This window comes from Gymnogyps californianus, chromosome 2 (assembly GCF_018139145.2).
Source record: "Gymnogyps californianus isolate 813 chromosome 2, ASM1813914v2, whole genome shotgun sequence".
NCBI classification, from domain to species: domain Eukaryota; kingdom Metazoa; phylum Chordata; class Aves; order Accipitriformes; family Cathartidae; genus Gymnogyps; species Gymnogyps californianus.
Window position 1 is genome coordinate 65,533,969 of NC_059472.1, and position 18,524 is coordinate 65,552,492.

Below are 18,524 nucleotides of genomic sequence, written 5' to 3' on the forward strand. Positions count from 1 at the left end.
ATCAAAGCTGCCTTTTGTCTTCATTTTCATCTGAAATATGAGTTGGTCTTTTGTACTCTAGACAGTCATTTACTGCTCATTTTCCTTTATTGATGTTTATGAGCTGAAGCGTAAAATGATTCTTAAATGTAGTTTAACTGAGGCAACAGTTGACATTGTGACCATGACTACTGCTGCACCATCAGCTGCATCAAGTCCATGAATCAAGGTTTGCTTTTCATTCATCTTTGAGGCAGCATACAGTAGAAAGTATCCTTAAAATGCAACTGTGCTGTAGTTGAAGAAATGTATCAATTCGTCTGCATAGGGACTGAGGGGAAAAAAAGTTCCCAAAGTCCTTAGCAAACAGCAACAGAGTAGTAACGCGTTTCTTATTACTTTACAGTCAAGGGCTTTTCCTCACACCATGTCTTAGAAATAATTTGCAAAACGGTCTTTCTTACATGCTTTTTAATATTTTTCTCACTGAATTATTAGTAACAAAATGAATAGAAGAAGTGCTGCCATACACAGCAAGAGGGAAAGCCAAGGCACTCGATTCATTTGTAAAATGGTGAAGGACAATCGATACTGAGGGCAAGTATTTTTTTATATGCAGTTACTAACTCATAAGTTACAGTATATCTCATCTCATTTCAACAACAGCTGATGTCTCCATTTCCCCATGGAAACCCCTGCAGGTCGCATTATAAGAATCATAAATAATATGTGTTAATGAGATATGGATTGATTATGTTGGAAAAGCTGACATTTTCATCCATCATTCTAAATGATGTTTAACGATGGATTACCAGCCAGTAATTCCTCTGATCTGAGATTAAAAAAAATAGCAGGCTGTTTCAGGAGGCTAGTCCAAGGAGACGGCAATAAATCTGCTCAATTATTGTATTACCAATCCAGTTTTCACTGCTAAGGATATTATTATTTCATTTAGACTTGTTCATGCATCATAGATTATTTTATTTCAGTCAGTCAATGGGAGAAACTGCAGTATTTTATTCTCAGAGCTGCAAAGAACCGAGCTTTGAGAGAGTACAGTACATGCAGCTCAGTAGGCCTCAAGCAGACAGAAAAAAGGTACCAAGCTCCTATCAGACCAAAAACACATCATGAAAACCACATCTTAGAAAGTAGCATTTTGTTTTCAGTGTAGTTCACTTATCTGAAAAGTCTCAACCTAAGGATACTGCCTGAGAAGCTGATCCATAGAAAAAGAATTATTGGATCATCTATGATTTGTATTTCACCTTGGTCCTGTAGTATATTGAGAATTAGGTTACTCAGACTATCTTTTGGCCTGGCAAATTAGATTGCAAATAACTGTAACAAAAAGGGTCCCTTTTTTTCCCTGCCTCATGCTCGGGAGGGGAGAAAGCGTGCAAAGTTTAGTAACAGAAGCCTACCACAGAAAGTTATTTGCTTTGCCAGCCTGACCTTACAGTCCTGATAAACTCCTCTTCCTTGCAATGAAATGAAAAACGTTGCACTTCACTCAGTGCCCATGTTCTCCCCAGAATGTTTTGTAACGGCAGATAACACTACAATATGGAGCATGTCTAGTGCCCAGCTAAGCCACCCAGGTGTGGGGGAACTTTTAGATAGATGGGTAACTTTTAACCATCTATCCCAGACTACTCCACCAGTGGAGCAGGTGGTCTGTGGAAAACACATCGCACATATAGTTTGAATGATCCCTGTTACTTTACCAGTTACTTTTCTGTAAAACAAGGAAAGGTGAGAATAATGGTTCCTCCACTCTCCAAACACCAGAAAGGCGACAGCTTTGCAGTGGCAAGTTGTAATCCGTTCCTTGCAGAAGGGAATTTCTCCAACCCTAATCCAAAACCTGCTTCCCAAATTTTCACAGACCTGACCCTTTCCCTGTGCTTATGGGCATCCCCAAAAGAAAGACGTCAATAAGGTAGGATTTTCCTCAAAAGTAAAAGCACAAGATCACTTATACTCCAGTTGTGGAAACTCTGTACTGAAGTGCAGTAGCTAGATGAAGAGGAGAGATGCATGGAACATAGAGTTTATTTCTTCCCTAGTTTTATCACTCAGGGGTCAGCGAAGAAACGAAAGCTGCTGAGGTGCAATGGAAAATTTGCTCGAGTAAAAAGTTTCCTCCCTGACTTGTTCCTATCTCACAGCCCATCAGATAAGCTTTTACCTGATAGACCAAAACAAGGACATGTTGCAGAATAGTGCCCTCATGGAAGCATAACCGTAAGTATCTATGCAGTGCTGGACTAATTTAGCACTAGAGAAGGCAATATGGGAGTCAGCGTGGCTAGGTCTTTGAAAAAAAATCAGTTTGATTCTCATCATTAGTCAAAAAGGCAAAGAGAATTGTTAGGAGTTACTGGGACAAGAGTGGAAGTAACATAAAAATGTCATTATGTCACTGCGTTGACTAACATCACCCATTCAAAAAGGGTATAGCAGAATTAGAGAATACAATACAATCAAGAGTCAAGCCAGGCCTAACCTATTGAATAAATATTTGAAAAATTTTATCACCAGCACAGCCCGATCCCAACTACTGCCAAGACCTGAAAAACCTGATCCTGTTAACAGGTCAGCAGCTAACTGCTAATTTTAAAAAGACAATAAATGCATCACGGATGTCGCACTTCAAGGATGCACAGCACTGCAGATTTTCATTTTGGGGACCTTGGCAGCATTTACTCTTTACAGATTTCTAAATGTATTCATGTTATTGATCTCTTAGAGGTTGGCAGTCAAAGCAATCACTCTGAACTCTGAAGATAAACCCAAAAACCAGATAACTCAGTTAAAGGACAAATTCCACACACCATATCCAAAGCCACGTACAGAACCCACACCCACACCTGAGCACATTTATGACAATGGACGCTCCCAGGGCACAGACTCCTGAGGCTGCGTTTGGCCGGTCTCGCAGTTTAAAGTCTCTCTGCAGGCCCTGGCACAAGGAGCCCAGCACCCAAGGACGATGCATCCTGCAGACTACCGTGAAGGGAGGGAACAGGATTTTTGCCACCATGCTCTGTCTTGCTTGTCAAAACAGCTTTGTCTGGAAGCTACATAATGGAGGACGTCAGCACAGACCTAGGAGCAGAGCCATGTAATTGCTGTGGCAGAACAAGCAGAGGGTATGAAAATATTGTAACACATGCAATAAACAGTAGGTACTTCATTAAAAGTATTAGCAAAAATGGTTCAAAGATGTTCCTATTTCCTTAACCTATACAACCATATATACCTATATATATTCAAAGTGTTATCGGTACTGCGCTCATCAAATGAATCCCAGAAGTGGGTTCAATTGCAATCACTCTCAGAAGGGAGCCCAGAGGGGGACGAATAAAACAAGAGTCTCACTTCAATGATGATCCTGTCATGGAGTCTGAAGTCAGCCAGACGTTCCTGTCAAGGGTCCATTCCGTCTAGGAGATCTCATAGAAAAGGGTTCATGCACGGGAAGTTCTCAGAAAGACAGGCTCCATTTTAGGTAAAAAATAAGTAGTTTTTATATCACAGAGACATAAGGGGGCATAGGTCATCACCACCCGGAGCAGGCAATGGGTGCTGTTAATGTCCATTTTTCACCTGGGACAGCCAATAGATAATGATGGTTTCTATTTTCTCAGACCAATTTTTATTTTACCAGACTGCTTTACTTTTCTTCCAGGTAGAACAGCCAATAGCACCTGCCAATTCCTACCTTCTCAGGATGTTTCCCCCCTTTTCCAGACTATTTTTCACCTTTCCAGATGATAAGTTACTGTTATAGTTCCTTAGTTTTGCGCTTATCGATGGTATCTCAGGATGTCTCCAGTTTCTCGGTACTCAGCTGCACTTCAAAGCTGCCAGCTGTGCTTCTCAAGGATGCTTCTGGTTCCCAGGCTGGCAGGCATTTTCCCTGTCAGCAGCCATCTTCTGTTCTGTATTTTTCCCTTTATAACCAGGTCGCCTTTATGGCTGCTCCCATCGGTTGCTGAGTTCTGCTTAGTCTTTAATAAGTTGACAATGCTCAGCATACAAAGCTGGGGGAAGAAGAAGGAAGGGGGGGACATTTGGAGTGATGGCATTTGTCTCCCAAGTACCCATTAGGCGTGATGGAGCCCTGCTTTCCTGGAGATGGCTGAACACCTGCCTGCCGATGGGAAGTGGTGAATGAATTCCTTGTTTTGCTTTGCTTGCGTGTGTGGCTTTTGCTTTCCCTATTAAACTGTCTTTATCTCAACCCACAAGTTTTCTCACTTTTCCTCTTCTGATTCTCTCCCCCATCCCACCAGGGGGGACTGAGCGAGCAGCTGTGTGGGGCTTAGTTGCCAGCTGAGGTTAAACCACAACAGGAGATAAGCCCTCTTCTTGTCCTGTCAGGAGGTACCTCCCACCATCTTAGTGAAAGCAGGGGGAAAAGGATGAAAGCAGCAACTGCCAGAACAACAAACAGAAAACTGTTTGCTTTCTCTGCACAGCATTAGCTGGTCCAGTGCTCTTGACTTTCTCGCACACAGACTTCCTTCTCCGTTGAACAAACAGGATGCAGCTAGTCCCATGCAAACACAAAGGCGTCAGAGCAAACAGCTCCCACTCGAGAAACCTAGCGGCAGCACCTATTGCCTACTCACTGTCTGTGAACTCCAGAAACGCTATGAAATGGAGGAGCAGACCAAGAAAGCAGGATTACTGCAGATGGCTAAGATGGTATTTTCTTGCTGAGCCAATTCTTGCCTTTCATAACACTGATAAGCTAATAGGCTTGACACTGATGAAATAATAGGCTGAGTGTGCTGTAATCCTATCTAAAGACCACTAAAGCTTCAAAACATAGCCCGCTAGGTAAACATTGATCTGGTTACCTCCAGCTCCTTTCCACAGTAGGTGCATTCAGTTGGTAAGACAAAGGCCCCATGAAGCTGTCGTCAGCCAGGACAGCTAACTCACTGCCAGACATCCAGAGGTAGTTTGGATACCTGACAAGCACCCCCCCAATCACCACCAAATGGCCCTTCTGCCACCCACTTGGTGCTGGTGGCAGGGAAGCCCTGACTCGAGGCATGACATTACTGCAGCGTGCAGGGAGGTTCCTCCTGTTGCAGGGGGCTGGCGCAGCCCTCCGGGCACCCTGCACCCTGCTCTCCCTCCCCTTCTCACCTAGTTTGTTCACAACTCAGCCAGCTGCTTTGAAGTTTTTCACATGACATCTGTTCCAAAGAGGTCTGGGAGATGCACTAGTTTGGTTACCAAACCTTTGTTAGTTTGTGTTATGCTTTTCCAGAAGTACCCTTTTTCCCCACCTCCCATCTTAAATGGGTAAAAATCTTGACCTGTTTCAGTTCAAGGAAGTGTCTGTCAACACTGAAAAAGAGGGTTGTATTCACCTCCAGGGCATCTGAGACAGATTTTTTTCTGATTCTTCAATAATTGGGAGAATATTTGAAAGCCACAATGAGGTGAGTTCCCTTTCTTGCCCATATTTGTCCAGCATTATCAGTTGTACTCGCATGCAATATCTACGACCACGTCCAGGTAAAGCTTCTGCCTCAACAAATGAGTTCTGAGTAGGTTTTCGTTAGCTTCTCTGCCCCACCAGTAACAGTATCAGGAAATCTAACAGTGCACAACATTGTGTAATCCTTCCTTTCTTTCATTGAAGTGTTATCCTTCATCAAAGCAGACAAATGCTCTTATCCTTTTCCTTGGTCAAAACTGTAGAGCTACTATATCTCCTTGTGTTAGCAGGCCAATTTCTTGTCATATGTGCATTAATACATAAATAAAGATAATACTAGTGATTTTACTGTAGGTTGTTGCAGATACAGCATTATTTTCAATTGTTGTAATTTAGCAACATTTCTGCCTACTGCACCTCCTGTTTAAGCCTCCTATTTTCTCAGCCGTTACCAAAATGGCAGTGTTACACTGATGGCTTCTCAGTCACTGGGAGTTTGTTTTCTCTGAACTGATGGTGTAACAAGCCTTGTCTCCAAGAAATAAAAAGACGCTATTTATGAATCTTCATTAATGAGTGTTTATTATACTCTCAGTGAACAAAAATCTGGGAAATTTACCCTAATGCAGTTAAGTGAAGTCACTCTGTAACTCCTGCGTGGGGTTTACCTGCGCTGGGTATTTCAAGACGGCACCCTCAGGCACTGCGTCTTCAGCAGGATTTTGTACTGGATCACCTGCCACTGGGTAAAAACACATTAAGATATGCAGAAGTGATAACACAACCTTTGCAGAGTTTTTCAACCATGCTGAGCTGATACAACTGAAAATCATGCCATTTGCTCATCAAAACACAGCCCATCTGTTTCTGTGTAATTATCCTCATCTTTTATTTTGTACAGCAACGATAACAATAGGCTCTGCAGGTGTTGACATAATACAGGTTATCATGTTTGTATTTTGATCTAGTAATTTTGGATATGTCTTGTCTGTTCTTGTATCAAATTGGCTTCCAAACCTGTATATGATGTGTGATGTTTATAGCTTTAATCTTCCATGCACTTCCTCTTTGTAAAACAAATTTTTATTAGTTACAGTTTCAGATTACTCCCTACAGTCAAGAGCATACATATTCTTTACGTATATACTTTCAATTATGGTAACAGTTTTCTGCTGTTACTGTGGTTTTGCCTGCTACTGTTTTTTTCCTTTTTTTTTTAATCCATCTATTTATTATTTACCTCCCTAGATGTTTAACATTTCTTTATTTTGTTCTATGTATATCTCTTCTCTTTTAGTAAGTTCAAGCTCTTTTGATGTAGAAATGTTTAAGACTGGCTGGATCCTCAGAAGAAATTGCTTCTCTTGATACCTGAATCAAAGTATTAATAAAATAATGCCTCCAATAGTACATGATTTCCACAAGACCCATTGTGGTGGTTGTTGTTGATTAATAGGAGAGAATTATTGCATTTTCTCATACTGACATGTTTGTTTAAGTCCTGTGGGATGTACAGATGCCATAATATTATGTTACTGAATCAGGAAAACAAATCAAGTTTCAAGTTGTAGACCAAGAAATCTTTTGCTTGGTTTAACTTTGTTGTTTCTATCCTTTTAAGTTTTAGTTGCCATATTCAGCAGATATTTTACCTTTTACATCACTAATTAAATTAAGAGGCAAATTAATTTAAGGGCTCTGACTGCTCCTGATTGTCAGCAATTTGGATGCTTATTAAGTGGTTTAATGTATATTTAAAGATGTATTGCTTCACATCCAATAGTCAGTAAAACATTTAGCATTTACATCTTCTTAAATTTATTTAAGTATTATCACTTTTTCTGTAGGTCAAGAAGAAGAGTTTTAAAGGCTGTATGCATAATTTCCTCATTCTGAAAGAATGACTAACCACTAATTGCACTGAATATAGTTTTCCTCTTGCCTTTTATAATTAGAAAAATGAATTAGCTCATACAAAGTGTTATGTCTTTGCTTGTTTCTAATAAAAATATTATGTCCCCACTTTCTATCTATTTCAAAGGTTAAGAAAGACTGCTGATCAGAGGAAGGATCAGTTAGTCAATGCTAGAGATGGGTCTGGAGTTTAGGCATTGAGCTAAGTCACACACTGCTCTGAATCCTTTTTTTTCTGTTCTTTCTTCCCCAAATTAAAAACCTATTCTAGAACAACAGCAATCAACCTTTTTCGTATCTTCCAAAATAGTCCAGAAGGTGCAGGCACATAAACAAAAGCAGCCATAATACAGAAGGCCACATAAACTGGTGCTTCTCGTGACGAAGCATAAGTTCATTGTGCTTTCCCCTTCCCCAACACCTTTAGGAAAGTTAAACCATTATCCCCTGCCTTCACCTTCCCCACAAATCCTTTGGCTGTAACTCCTGGGGAGGAGGAGGAGGTGTAAGTGATGAAAACAAACCCCATGACATTTCTTCGAAGGCGCTTGGTGAGGAAGAAGAGAGCTTGCAGCAAGTCAGAAGGTGTGACTGTGCCAGCCCCATTTTAAACCCGGAAGGAAAATCCTGGCAGTTGTGGATATTTTTCACTTTTTTATAGAACTATTAATTTGGGAATAAAAAGAAGAGGTAACAGGCCCAACATGAGTTAAAAAAAGTATCAGTGACTTCTCCCTCCTTGTTTTTGAAGACAAGTAATTACAAAATAATGGGATATACTGAGTGTAATCAGGACACAAGGATTTGGACATCCTTCCCAAAACAGGCCGGCCTGTTTTACCTTTAGTAAAAGGAATTTGGGATTTGATGTTTAAAGAAGCGAAAGCAGAACTGGAGATTTCTGCAGCTGGTTTCTGTGGAGATGAATTAACCTCCTGGGGTTTATTTGCTTGTTTAGTAAGGTCACCTAGGCCTCCTGTTGAATCAACGGAAAACCACATCAGACACAGCCGGCTCCACCGGACCCACCGCAGGAGACAGCTGAGCCCCGCAGCCAAGGCGGTGGCGCCTCCGGAAAGCGTGTAAGAAAGGGCAGAAAACGCTGGGCAGGCAGAGAAGGGAAAAAAGAAGAGTTGAGAAACAGCAGAGGAAACACCAAGGTCAGAGGAGGAGGAGGTGCTCCATGGCGGAGCACATACTGCCTGAGCCCGTGGAGGACCCACCCTGGAGCAGAGGAGAAGCGGGAGAGGGAGGGCACGGCCAAGAGGCACGTCTGTGTGCCGACCGTAACCCCCTCCTGCGCCGCTCCGTACCTTGCTGAAGGGACAGAGTGCGACCTGCGGCAATAACAAGGGGGAGGAGAGGAGCCTGGAGTGACGTTGAGCCAGGGAAAGGGGAGAGCAAAGGTGTATTTTAGTGTTCATCTTCTTGCTTCCCCCTACCCGAATCAGTAATTAAGTATCTATATTAATTAGCCATAAATTAATTTCCCCACATCAAGTCTGTTTTGCCCATGAGGGTAATTGGTAAGTGATCTTCCTGTCTTTATCTCAACCCATGAGCTTTCTCATTTCTGTTTTTCCTATTTCCTCCTCCCATTTCACTGGGGAAGGGGGGATTGAGTGAGCGGCTGGGTGGGAGCTTGGCTACCAGCCCAGGCCAACCCACCACAGAAGTCCAGCAAAACACAAGTTTTTTGTAAGCTTTGGGCTTAAGACCAAAGACAAACAACAACAACAAAAAGAAGTAAAGGAATTTAGACTGTCAGTCTCTATGTTCACTTTGCGTCATTGACATGGTTGTCGTGCTTCCTCTCCATGCCTGTGCACTCAACTTCACGTTAGAAAGTTAGGAGACTTTCCGTTTTAAACCAGCTTAGTACTTTGCACATGTATAAAACAACAGGTTCTATGAGATTGATTACACAGTTGAGTAAGAAAGCCTGTTTGATGTTTTGCAAAGTCAGCGAGACCTTGAGCCGCTCAGGCTTTGCACAGCAGTTTATAAGAGCATTGTTTCTAGAGGCTCACTGGAAGATAACAGGTTTTAATCTGCAACTCATATCCAGGTTAATAAACACAGCAAGGTATACACCAACCCAAGTGAACAACTTCCATGCATCTGCCTATATCCTTTTCTTGTTGAACAGAAGGCACATCGTTCTTAAATCTGTTCAATACTAGTTTAATTCTTACTTAAGAAACCCTTATTCTGTGAGAATCTAGTCATTCTTTCTTCAGCTCCTTTATTGTCTTGTCTGAAGGCATAGATACTTACAACACAAACTTCAGAAGCTAATACAAAACACCCTACAAAAGACAGAGTTGTAAAGGATGATGGAAATGGTTACAAAAGAAACAAAGCAGGCATAATAAAAGTATTCTTAAAATTAAAAAAGCAGCATTTATTACGAGATTATAATACATGCCATAATAAAAGTGTCTTTTAAACCACTGAGTATGTTTATGAATTGTATTTACAGGTTTTTCCTCCCATTGTAAAAGTGGAATTTGTTTTTGTATTTGCGTACATTGTTAAAAATAAATATTTAAAAACGTGATTCAAGAACAGATGCATGCAATGAGAAGGGAACCCTGCCTTGAAATGAAGGCATTCCAGCATAAGTCAAGAGCAGAGAATGCATTAGGGTTGAAAATTTAAATACATCCTATTTAAACTGAGAGGGGAAAATTTTGTAAAAACACGAACAGATCACCTAAAAACTAACAATGCAAACCTTTTTTCTGTTTTTATAATATCACATCAAAGTTACACAGAAGACCCCAGTGATCACTAGGGAATCTGCCACAGTCTAATTTTTCCAATCCGATTAAGTCCATACTTCGTGGAATAATATGTCCCCCGTCTGCTGCAGGCCGAAAGTAAATGCGGTCAAACCTCATCTTGCACTTGTACTCTGCATCCAGGTTGGTATTGGAGTGGGTGTCCCAAGTATAGCGGCAATGTTGAGGTTTACCCAAAAACTCCCAGACATCCGTAATGTTGTTAGGTAAGTTACCTAGTTTAGTAACCTGGAAGTAGAAGGGGGGAAAAAATCCACAAGATACTGAATTCACAAATTTTACCTTGAAAAACAGAACCGAGTTGTCACAATATCACTTTTTTCTGCAAAACATGAGTTGTTAAAAACAAAGATATTGGACATATTTCTAAATTGTGGTATTTCTCAGGATACTCTAAAGCATGAACAATTCCTGTAGTACTTTCTAAATCCAAAACTTTTTACAAAATAAACGTTCAGCTCTGAAATTTTGAGGTATGGGTGTCAACACCATGTTCTCTGAAACAATGTCATTCCAGTTCACTGCAATGGAATTTCACAACAGGGAAAGATGAAACACTGAGCTTTTAGTAATAATGCACAAATTTCACTTTTAGTATCAGCAGCCAAAAATGACTTCCAATTTTGAACGTCTCGATGATGCGGGATTAATTTTAAACTCCCAAGATCTATTTTCTCCAGAGCACCCTCTTCTTTCATTGATTCTATAAGCATTAACTCTCTGAGAATCAGAGAGTTGAGCAAGTAAAGATCAGGTTCGCAAAACAAGAAGATGCTTTTGAAGTCGAAACTTCATCAACTATCCCTGCATCTTCTCAGATATAAATATTGCCAATAAAGCATCTTGTTATTGTGGGGAGGGGAGAGCTCTTCATATACATCACCTCAGCTACAACAATGCCTCAGCATAGCAATGCTGCAGCTTCTACTTAGTCACGCTTCCACTTTTTGAGAATAAACGTTGCATATCTCTGTTCTGCCTAAGCAGGTCATTTCTCATAAAGACAACAGAAAAGCCTGAGAAGATTTTGTCAGAATACCTTCTCAAAGTAACAAGGTTACTTATTTCTATTTACCTCACTGTCTCTGAGGTTTGTATCTCCTCCAAATATAACAGTGGTGGACTCAGACTCATTCTGCATTTTGTTTAACATCATTTGCAGTTGCTTCATACGCTCCTTAGAGTGATTTTTAGTGCTCTCCAGATGAGAGGTCATAAGGCAAAGTTCATTACCAGATATGCTCACCTGTGCATGAAACAAAGAGGCAATGTTACTATCCACACCATGGTAAGAAGTTCAAAGGCAAACTCTAATCACAAAGTAAATTACTGAATGACAGAGCTCTGGTTAATATTAGTTTTACATTGAAGAAAAGTGGCTTACAGAGGATAACAGGCTTTGAGTTTCGTTTTCAGAGGTTTGAAAACAAAGTACGGGCAGTAACTTAAACAAAAGATTTAAGTTTGTTAGTATCAAATGCAACTGGGTTTGTATGTTTGGAGAAGTTGTTCTTCTGCTGTTTGAGACTGTCATAGAGTAAAGCCAGTCCAGCCTTTCCCGGGATTTTTTGTTTTGAAGGCAGAAATACAGCTGTTTAGTGAATACTGACTCACTCACATGCACAACCAAAAGGTTCCTCATCATGGAGGTTGTTGGAAAAGGTATTATCTCATGTTTCAGTAGCTTCACTCTTGACTTCTTCAACATTATGGCAGTGAAATAACCATCTACGTTACCTAAAGAGGAACAGGGAAAGAAATGGTCGAGGATATCTTCTGCTGTGCCATAAAGAAGTTAAGGTTCTGAAAGAGACCTTTTTACCATGATCTGGGAGAATCATGTTAATTTGTAAGATGTACAAAGTCATTAGTTAAAAGTTTTATAATAGTGGTGTGAATTTTTCAGATTTTTTAAATGCAAATATTTAAGAAATGACTTATCTACGGCACTTTTTTGGCTACCCTTGCTATCAGTCTTTCAAAAAGCAGAAAAAATACAAAGGAAACCACCAGGCAAGCAAGCTTTTCACATGCATAATTTGCATCAAACTATATCCTGATATCAAAACACAGAAAATAATTTAAGTGCTTTCTTCTTCACTTTACTCTTTTCATTCCTACAAATGGTCAGAGATTTTGGCAAGGGAGACAGAATACAACCAAACTTACTTCTCCGGTTTCTGTCTTCAGAAACCAAGGGTTATTTCTTACCAGGAATAATAGTGTAACTGCCTGCTCTCATCTGTAGAAGATGGAGATGTGGTGGGATGACCTCTTGTAAAAACACGACATCTGGACTGTATCTGAAATCGGCAAGACAAGATTTTAAATTAACTACTGAAAGGTAGTACTGTTACACTCTGAGGCCAAACGGAACAGGGTCAGGGATTTCAGGTGCACCTTGTCCTCGTCTTCCTAGATATTGTAAGAATCTGTTTTTTAAAAAAGGAAAAAAATCTCTCCATCATATTTAGTAGCATGTAGACACATAACCATTGTTAAAAGGGAGGGAACGATTATTATGGGCATGGAACTGACGTGGTAATAAAATGCATGACTTCCTTACACCTTGATCTTGCAAACATTTGCACAGGTTTCATATACTACCTACACAAGGAATTCAACTTAAGCAGCTGCAAAGCAGCTTTGGAACATGTTCTGCAACATCTGAGTTCTCCAGGAGATTCCAACTGCCACCTCATTCCCTTACAACAGATCCCTCGGGTAACCTGCCATTCATTTTCTCCAGTCTCACCAATGACAAGCTCTTTTATTTCTGAGTGCTGTGCAATCAGTAACAGTTCATGTGGGGTAGCAGTCCTGAAAATGCTGATTTAGACATGACTTTACAGCTGTCCCTATTTTTGCTACACTGCTGAATAGTCCTGCTCTAAGCAGGTGAAGGACAAACCTAAGGCCTTATTTACAGAAGAAAAATAGTCACCGCAGATTAACAAAATCAAGTGAAAACTGATTTACTGAAGGGGTTTCTGCTGTCTTAAGAGGAACTTAAATTATCACTTGTTTAAATCATTTAATTTACACTGATAAGTTACTGTATTAAGATAAATCAATTTATGTAATTTTTAAGTTGCTCATAAATATATTCATGGGGGGCTTCCACTGGTGTAACTATAAAAGGTAATCACAGATTCTATTGCTTTTATCTTACCTTGCACATTTTCTTTTTTGATAGACAAGTAACGGCAAGAGAGCCGCTTTCCACATGTCACTAAAAAATCTTTTTTGTTGTTTCAAACAGTTTGCTCTAGCGTGAAGTTATTCATACTACTGGAATGAGACAAACAAGTTACTTGCAGTTTTACCCTTCTCTCATGTACAGGATGGAAGTACGCAGTATGCTCTTGATGTATGACTGTAACTTGAACAATATTGTTAATTATAAAAAAGCTTTTTAAAGTAGCCATTGCAAAATATTTAACCTTTGGGATGCTGCATAGGTTCACACCTCTTCCAACCAGTATATCAACTTTTATTCAGCTATTTAGGATTTATAAAGTGATTGTATTGTTGCATCTAACAATGGCAATTTGGGCACGAAGATTTGTAATCATCTAAAACAAGAAGCTTGCTTTTTCCTTTAAAGCTGGGTACATGACAATACAAAGATGAAGCTATACTTACAATGCCAGGTAAGAACAGATTCCTCTAGCTCGTTCTTTTAGATTTCCTAGATCCAGCCCATCAATGTTCCAGGTTATCAGTGAGAAGCTGCTGTCATCTTCTTGCTGCCTTGAGTCTGCACTATTGACACCGGCATTACTAGTAGTTGCATCTGTCGTGAGGTCAATACTAAAGAGAAAGTTTACTTGTTAGTCAACATGCATAATGCTATTCTTCCTGCAATTACCTCCCTTATCTTCTAAAGGAAAATGCTTTAGACCCATCACAACTTACGGTGGCCATCGAAAACTTTCCCAACAAGTAAGTTAACATGTATTGATCTCACCATAATTTAAAAGCGCAGTAACTAAAACATACAGACCTCAGTCATACAGAGTCTTAGTACACAGGTGAAGTAAGTGTTTTTTCCTCCTCCCTATAGACACAAGATAACATTTACCATTCTGATTTATGTTAATCAGATGGCGACCAACGTAATCCAAAGCACTTGAGTAATTCAACTCTTTCCCCATCCTAGAGGCAGGCTGTGTATATTAGTTTTTCAAACATTTTCCAGCACATTAGAAACAAAGAACTGCAGCCAGGACTTGCTTTTATGTGCCCATCTTTGCAGTAGAGCTGAGATTCTTCCAATTGCCGAACCCCCTGGGGAGGTACACGTGCAAACTCACATTGTGACAAATTGATAGTCCTTTTCTTTGGGAATATTCACCCCAAATCCCACCTCAAAAACACAGGGCCTGTCTACCCTGTTGATTTGATAAAGGCTAAACAACACTGTCAAAGTTTGAGTGCCCAGTCTAGTAACTGTTTGGGGACTGTGTTGCTAAAGAGAACCAGACTCTACCTGCTAACATATGGTTGTACTGGTTTTGGCTGGGATAGAATTAATTTTCTTCGTAGCAGCTCATATGGTGCTGCGTTTTGAGCTTGTGACCAAAACAGTGCTGATATCACGGGGATGTGCTAGCTGTTGTGAACAGTGCTTACACAGTGTCAAGGCCTTCTCTGTTTCTCCTGCTGCCCTGCCAGCAAGTGGGCTGGGGGGGGGGGGGGGGAGCACAAGAAGTTGGGAGGGGACACAGCCGGGACAGCTGACCCCAATGACCAAAGGGATATCCCATACCATATGGAGTCATGCTCAGCATATAAAGCTTGGGGAAAGGAGGAGGAAGTGGGAACATTCAGGGTTACAGCATTTGTCATGCCGAGTAACCATTACACGTGATGGAGCCCTGCTTTCCTGGAGATGGCTGAACACCTGCCTGCCGATGGGAAGTGGTGAATGAATTCCTTGTTTTGCTTTGCTTGCATGCACAGCTTTTGCTTTACTTATTAAACTGTCTTTATCTCAACCCACAAGTTTTCTCACTGTTACCCTTCTGATTCTCTTCCCCATCTCATTGGGAAGAAGCGAGTAAGTGGCTGTGTGGGGCTCAGCTGCCCATCCGGGTTAAACCACAACACTGATACAATGTAAATTTCTTGAGTAAAGGCAAAGTCTGTAACAAAATACATTAAATAGTATAGCCCAGACCAGACAAACCGTATTTTGGCAAAGTTGGGATACTAGAGTTTTGGTTTTAAACGCAGAATTTGTATGCACGCATGAAAATAAGGCCTGGAACCAAAATAAATCTATTCTCTAGAACTCAGTACTGGTTTTGTACTTGGTGCTGCACAAACAACATAAGATTCCACTACCATGCACATGTAATCTAAACTGAACAGAAAAAGAAAAGCAGACAAAGAAGAGGAAGCTAAGGGATATTTAAGTAGGTAAATAACATGGTATATGCCTCCAACATTTCCATGATGACTTCTTATATTTATGCTGTAACCTGAAGGACTATAAGATGAAATATAAAAGTCTGTGTGGTCTGCAGTGATCTTCCCCTGACTGGGAGATCTCCAAGCAGTCCTCCCTCCCAACACATACCGCATACAACACCTCAAGACAGAACCCACAGTGCAAAGACAGACAGAGGCTGGAAAAGAAAAAGGTGCTGCCAGTTTGATACAGATATATTCTGACTCATCATGGACTACCTAGAGACCGATGCTAACATTCAGCAGGCTTGCATTTTTTCATACATTCTATGGTGGGTTGACCCTGCCTGGACGCCAGGTGCCCACCGAAGCTGCTCTATCACTCCCCCTCCTCAGCTGGACAGGGGAGAGAAAATAAAACGAAAGGCTTGTGGGTCGAGATAAGGACAGGGAGATCACTCAGCAATTACCGTCATGGGCAAAACAGACTTGACTTGGGGAAAAAATTAATTTAATTTATTACTAGTCAAATCAGAGTAGGATAATAAGAAATAAAACCAAATCTTAAAAACACCTTCTCCCTCACTCCTCCCTTCTTCCCGGGCTTAACTTTACTCTCGAATTTTCTACCTCCTCCCCCCAGCAGCACAGGGGGATGGGAATGGGGGTTGGGGTCAGTTCACCACACGTTGTTTCTGCCACTCCTTCCTCCTCAGGGGGATGTCCTGGTTTCAGCTAGGACAGAGTTAATTTTCTTCCTAGTAGCTGGTATAGTGCTGTGTTTTGGATTTAGTAGGAAAAGAATGTTGATAACACACTGATGTTTTTAGTTGTTGCTAAGTAGTGTTTATACGAAGTCAAAGATTCTTCAGCTTCTCATGCTGAGCCAGCAAGAAGGCTGGAGGGGCACAAGAAGCTGGGAGGGGACACAGCCAGGACAGCTGACCCAAACTGGCCAAAGAGCTATTCCATACCATATGACATCATGCCCAGTACATAAACTGATGGAGTTGGCTGGGAGGGGCAGATTGCTGCTCAGGAACTAACTGGGCATCGGTCAACAAGTGGTGAGCAATTGCATTGTGCACCAGTTGCTTTGTAGAGTCTAATTCTTTTAGTATTACTATTGCCATATTATTATTATAATCATCATTGTTTTTCATTCCTTTCTGTCCTATTAAACTGTTTATCTCAGCCCACGAGGTTTTTTTTTCTGATTCTCTCCCCATCCCACTGGGTGGGGCGGGGGGAGTGAGCGAGCATCTGCGTGGTGCTTAGTTGCTGGCTGGGGTTAAACTACGACAGGGGACAACTCCTCACACTCTTCCCCTGCTCCAGCGTGGGGTCCCTCCCACAGGAGACAGTCCTCCATGAGCTTCTCCAACATGAGTCCTTTTTTCCCCCTTTCTTAAACACGCTACATCACAGAGGCGCTACTGCCGTCACTGATGGGCTCGGCCTTGGCCAGCGTCAGGTCCGTCTTGGAGCCGGCTGGCATTGGCTCTATTGGACATGGGGGAAGCTTCTAGCAGCTTCTCACAGAAGCCACCCCTGTAGCCCCTCCACTAGCAAAACCTTGCCACGCAAACCCAATACACATACACATCAAGCAAAAACAGGCATGCTGTTATCAAATACAGCTTATTCATAACTATAAATATCATATGGGCTCTTCTATATAACATGCAAGTCTGTAATAAATGAATCTATAGGAAAAAAGCTTCCCTCAGGACTGTGAATGGCAGGGATCTGTAAAAGTTCAATTCCGCATGCAGTTCAATACCGTTGGTATGCCCTACGAGTATGCTGTGAGATCATCTGTGTATGTAAGATACAGATCTTAGATCCCAATTTCCACAGGTACATTTAACAAGGTATGCATGTACATGTCAATTTTATTTATAGAAATATAAACATGCATACATCTAGTATATGACATACATGCACAGTTTACACATATACAAATGTGTGTGTATACAGTAAATTCTACATATGTATTGCTGCACAAGACAAGACAATGAAAAGAAAATGACCTTGTCCCGTCTCCGAAAGGCTCACAATCTACTAGCCCAGAGGAAGGTGGCTGAAGCATCCACAGAGGGAAAGTGCAGCCCCCAAGTCTGACAGCCTCTCAAGAGGAGCTGGCTATTCCCCTCGAAGGGGGCAGCCTTGGGAAACAACCAGAACTAGTGTGGAAACATAAACGTGAGGAACGGAAACTACCTGCCTCACCACGTCAGCAGAGGTGCGAAGTCAGGCGGAGAGAGGAGCACTGCTCCCCGGGGGGGACGCGACGACCCGGGACATGGCTCTTCCCGGGTGTGGGGGCCGCTGCACCTTCCAGCGGAGGGCAACCTGCCTGCAGCCGGGGAGGTACGAGGAAGGCGGAGGCACCGCTCCCCTCACCCCCGCCGCGCCAAGCCGGGCGCCCCCGATCCGCCTCCCCCTGTCACACACACCCCCCCCCTCGCCCCGGGGGTCACCTACCAGCTCCCGGGCCCCGCGCAGGCCGGCGGTACCCCGCCTGCCGCCTCCTCCTCCTTCTTCTCCAGCGGCGGCTCGAAATAGGCGTTCAGCGCCCTCTGAAACACAGAGGCAGATGGCAAGGAAGGGGCGGCCGCCGCCGCCGGGGCCGGGGCAGCCCCGCAGCCCCCGCCGCCGCCCCCGGGCGTACCTGCATGTGCCAGTCGTTGCCGGCCAAGAAGCTGCGCGCCACCGCCGCGTCGCTGCTGGTGATGGCGGCGAACTCGGAGCACAGCACCCTCCTCTGCTTGTCGAGGTGCAACGCCGCCTCCTCTTCTTCCTCTTTCCCCTCCACCGCCGCCGGCAGCGGCTCCCCCGCCTGCGGGAACTGGGCCGCCGCGTCCGCGTCCTCCTCCCGTCGCCCCTCCGCCGCCGCCTCCATAGCTCCCCTGCGGCGGGGCGCTGTGGACGGAAGCCGAAGGGAA

General features: G+C 42.4%; 1 protein-coding gene across 1 annotated transcript; it reads right to left on the reverse strand.

Annotated features, from left to right (window-relative positions):
• Positions 1-9,729: 9,729 nt before the first annotated feature.
• Positions 9,730-18,481, reverse strand: TDP2 (tyrosyl-DNA phosphodiesterase 2). The gene is made up of 7 exons (XM_050891397.1): positions 18,251-18,481; positions 18,064-18,158; positions 13,807-13,974; positions 12,373-12,464; positions 11,780-11,898; positions 11,237-11,407; positions 9,730-10,389 (listed from the first exon to the last, which is right to left on the reverse strand). Exons 1-7 carry the CDS (start codon positions 18,479-18,481, stop codon positions 10,108-10,110), a joined length of 1,158 nt encoding a protein of 385 aa, XP_050747354.1. The 3' UTR covers positions 9,730-10,107.
• Between the last annotated feature and the right edge of the window lie 43 nt (positions 18,482-18,524).

Bases quoted from the DNA above. Each gene is read 5' to 3' on its own strand.
- TDP2 (XM_050891397.1), bottom strand. From the start codon at position 18,481: ATGGAGGCGGCGGCGGAGGGGCGACGGGAGGAGGACGCGGACGCGGCG. The intron at 12,465-13,806 runs GTAAGTATAGCT...TGCCGATTTCAG, and splicing joins ATCTGTTCTTACCTGGCATT to ATACAGTCCAGATGTCGTGT. The intron at 11,408-11,779 runs GTGAGTGAGTCA...TTTCATGCACAG, and splicing joins GGAACCTTTTGGTTGTGCAT to GTGAGCATATCTGGTAATGA.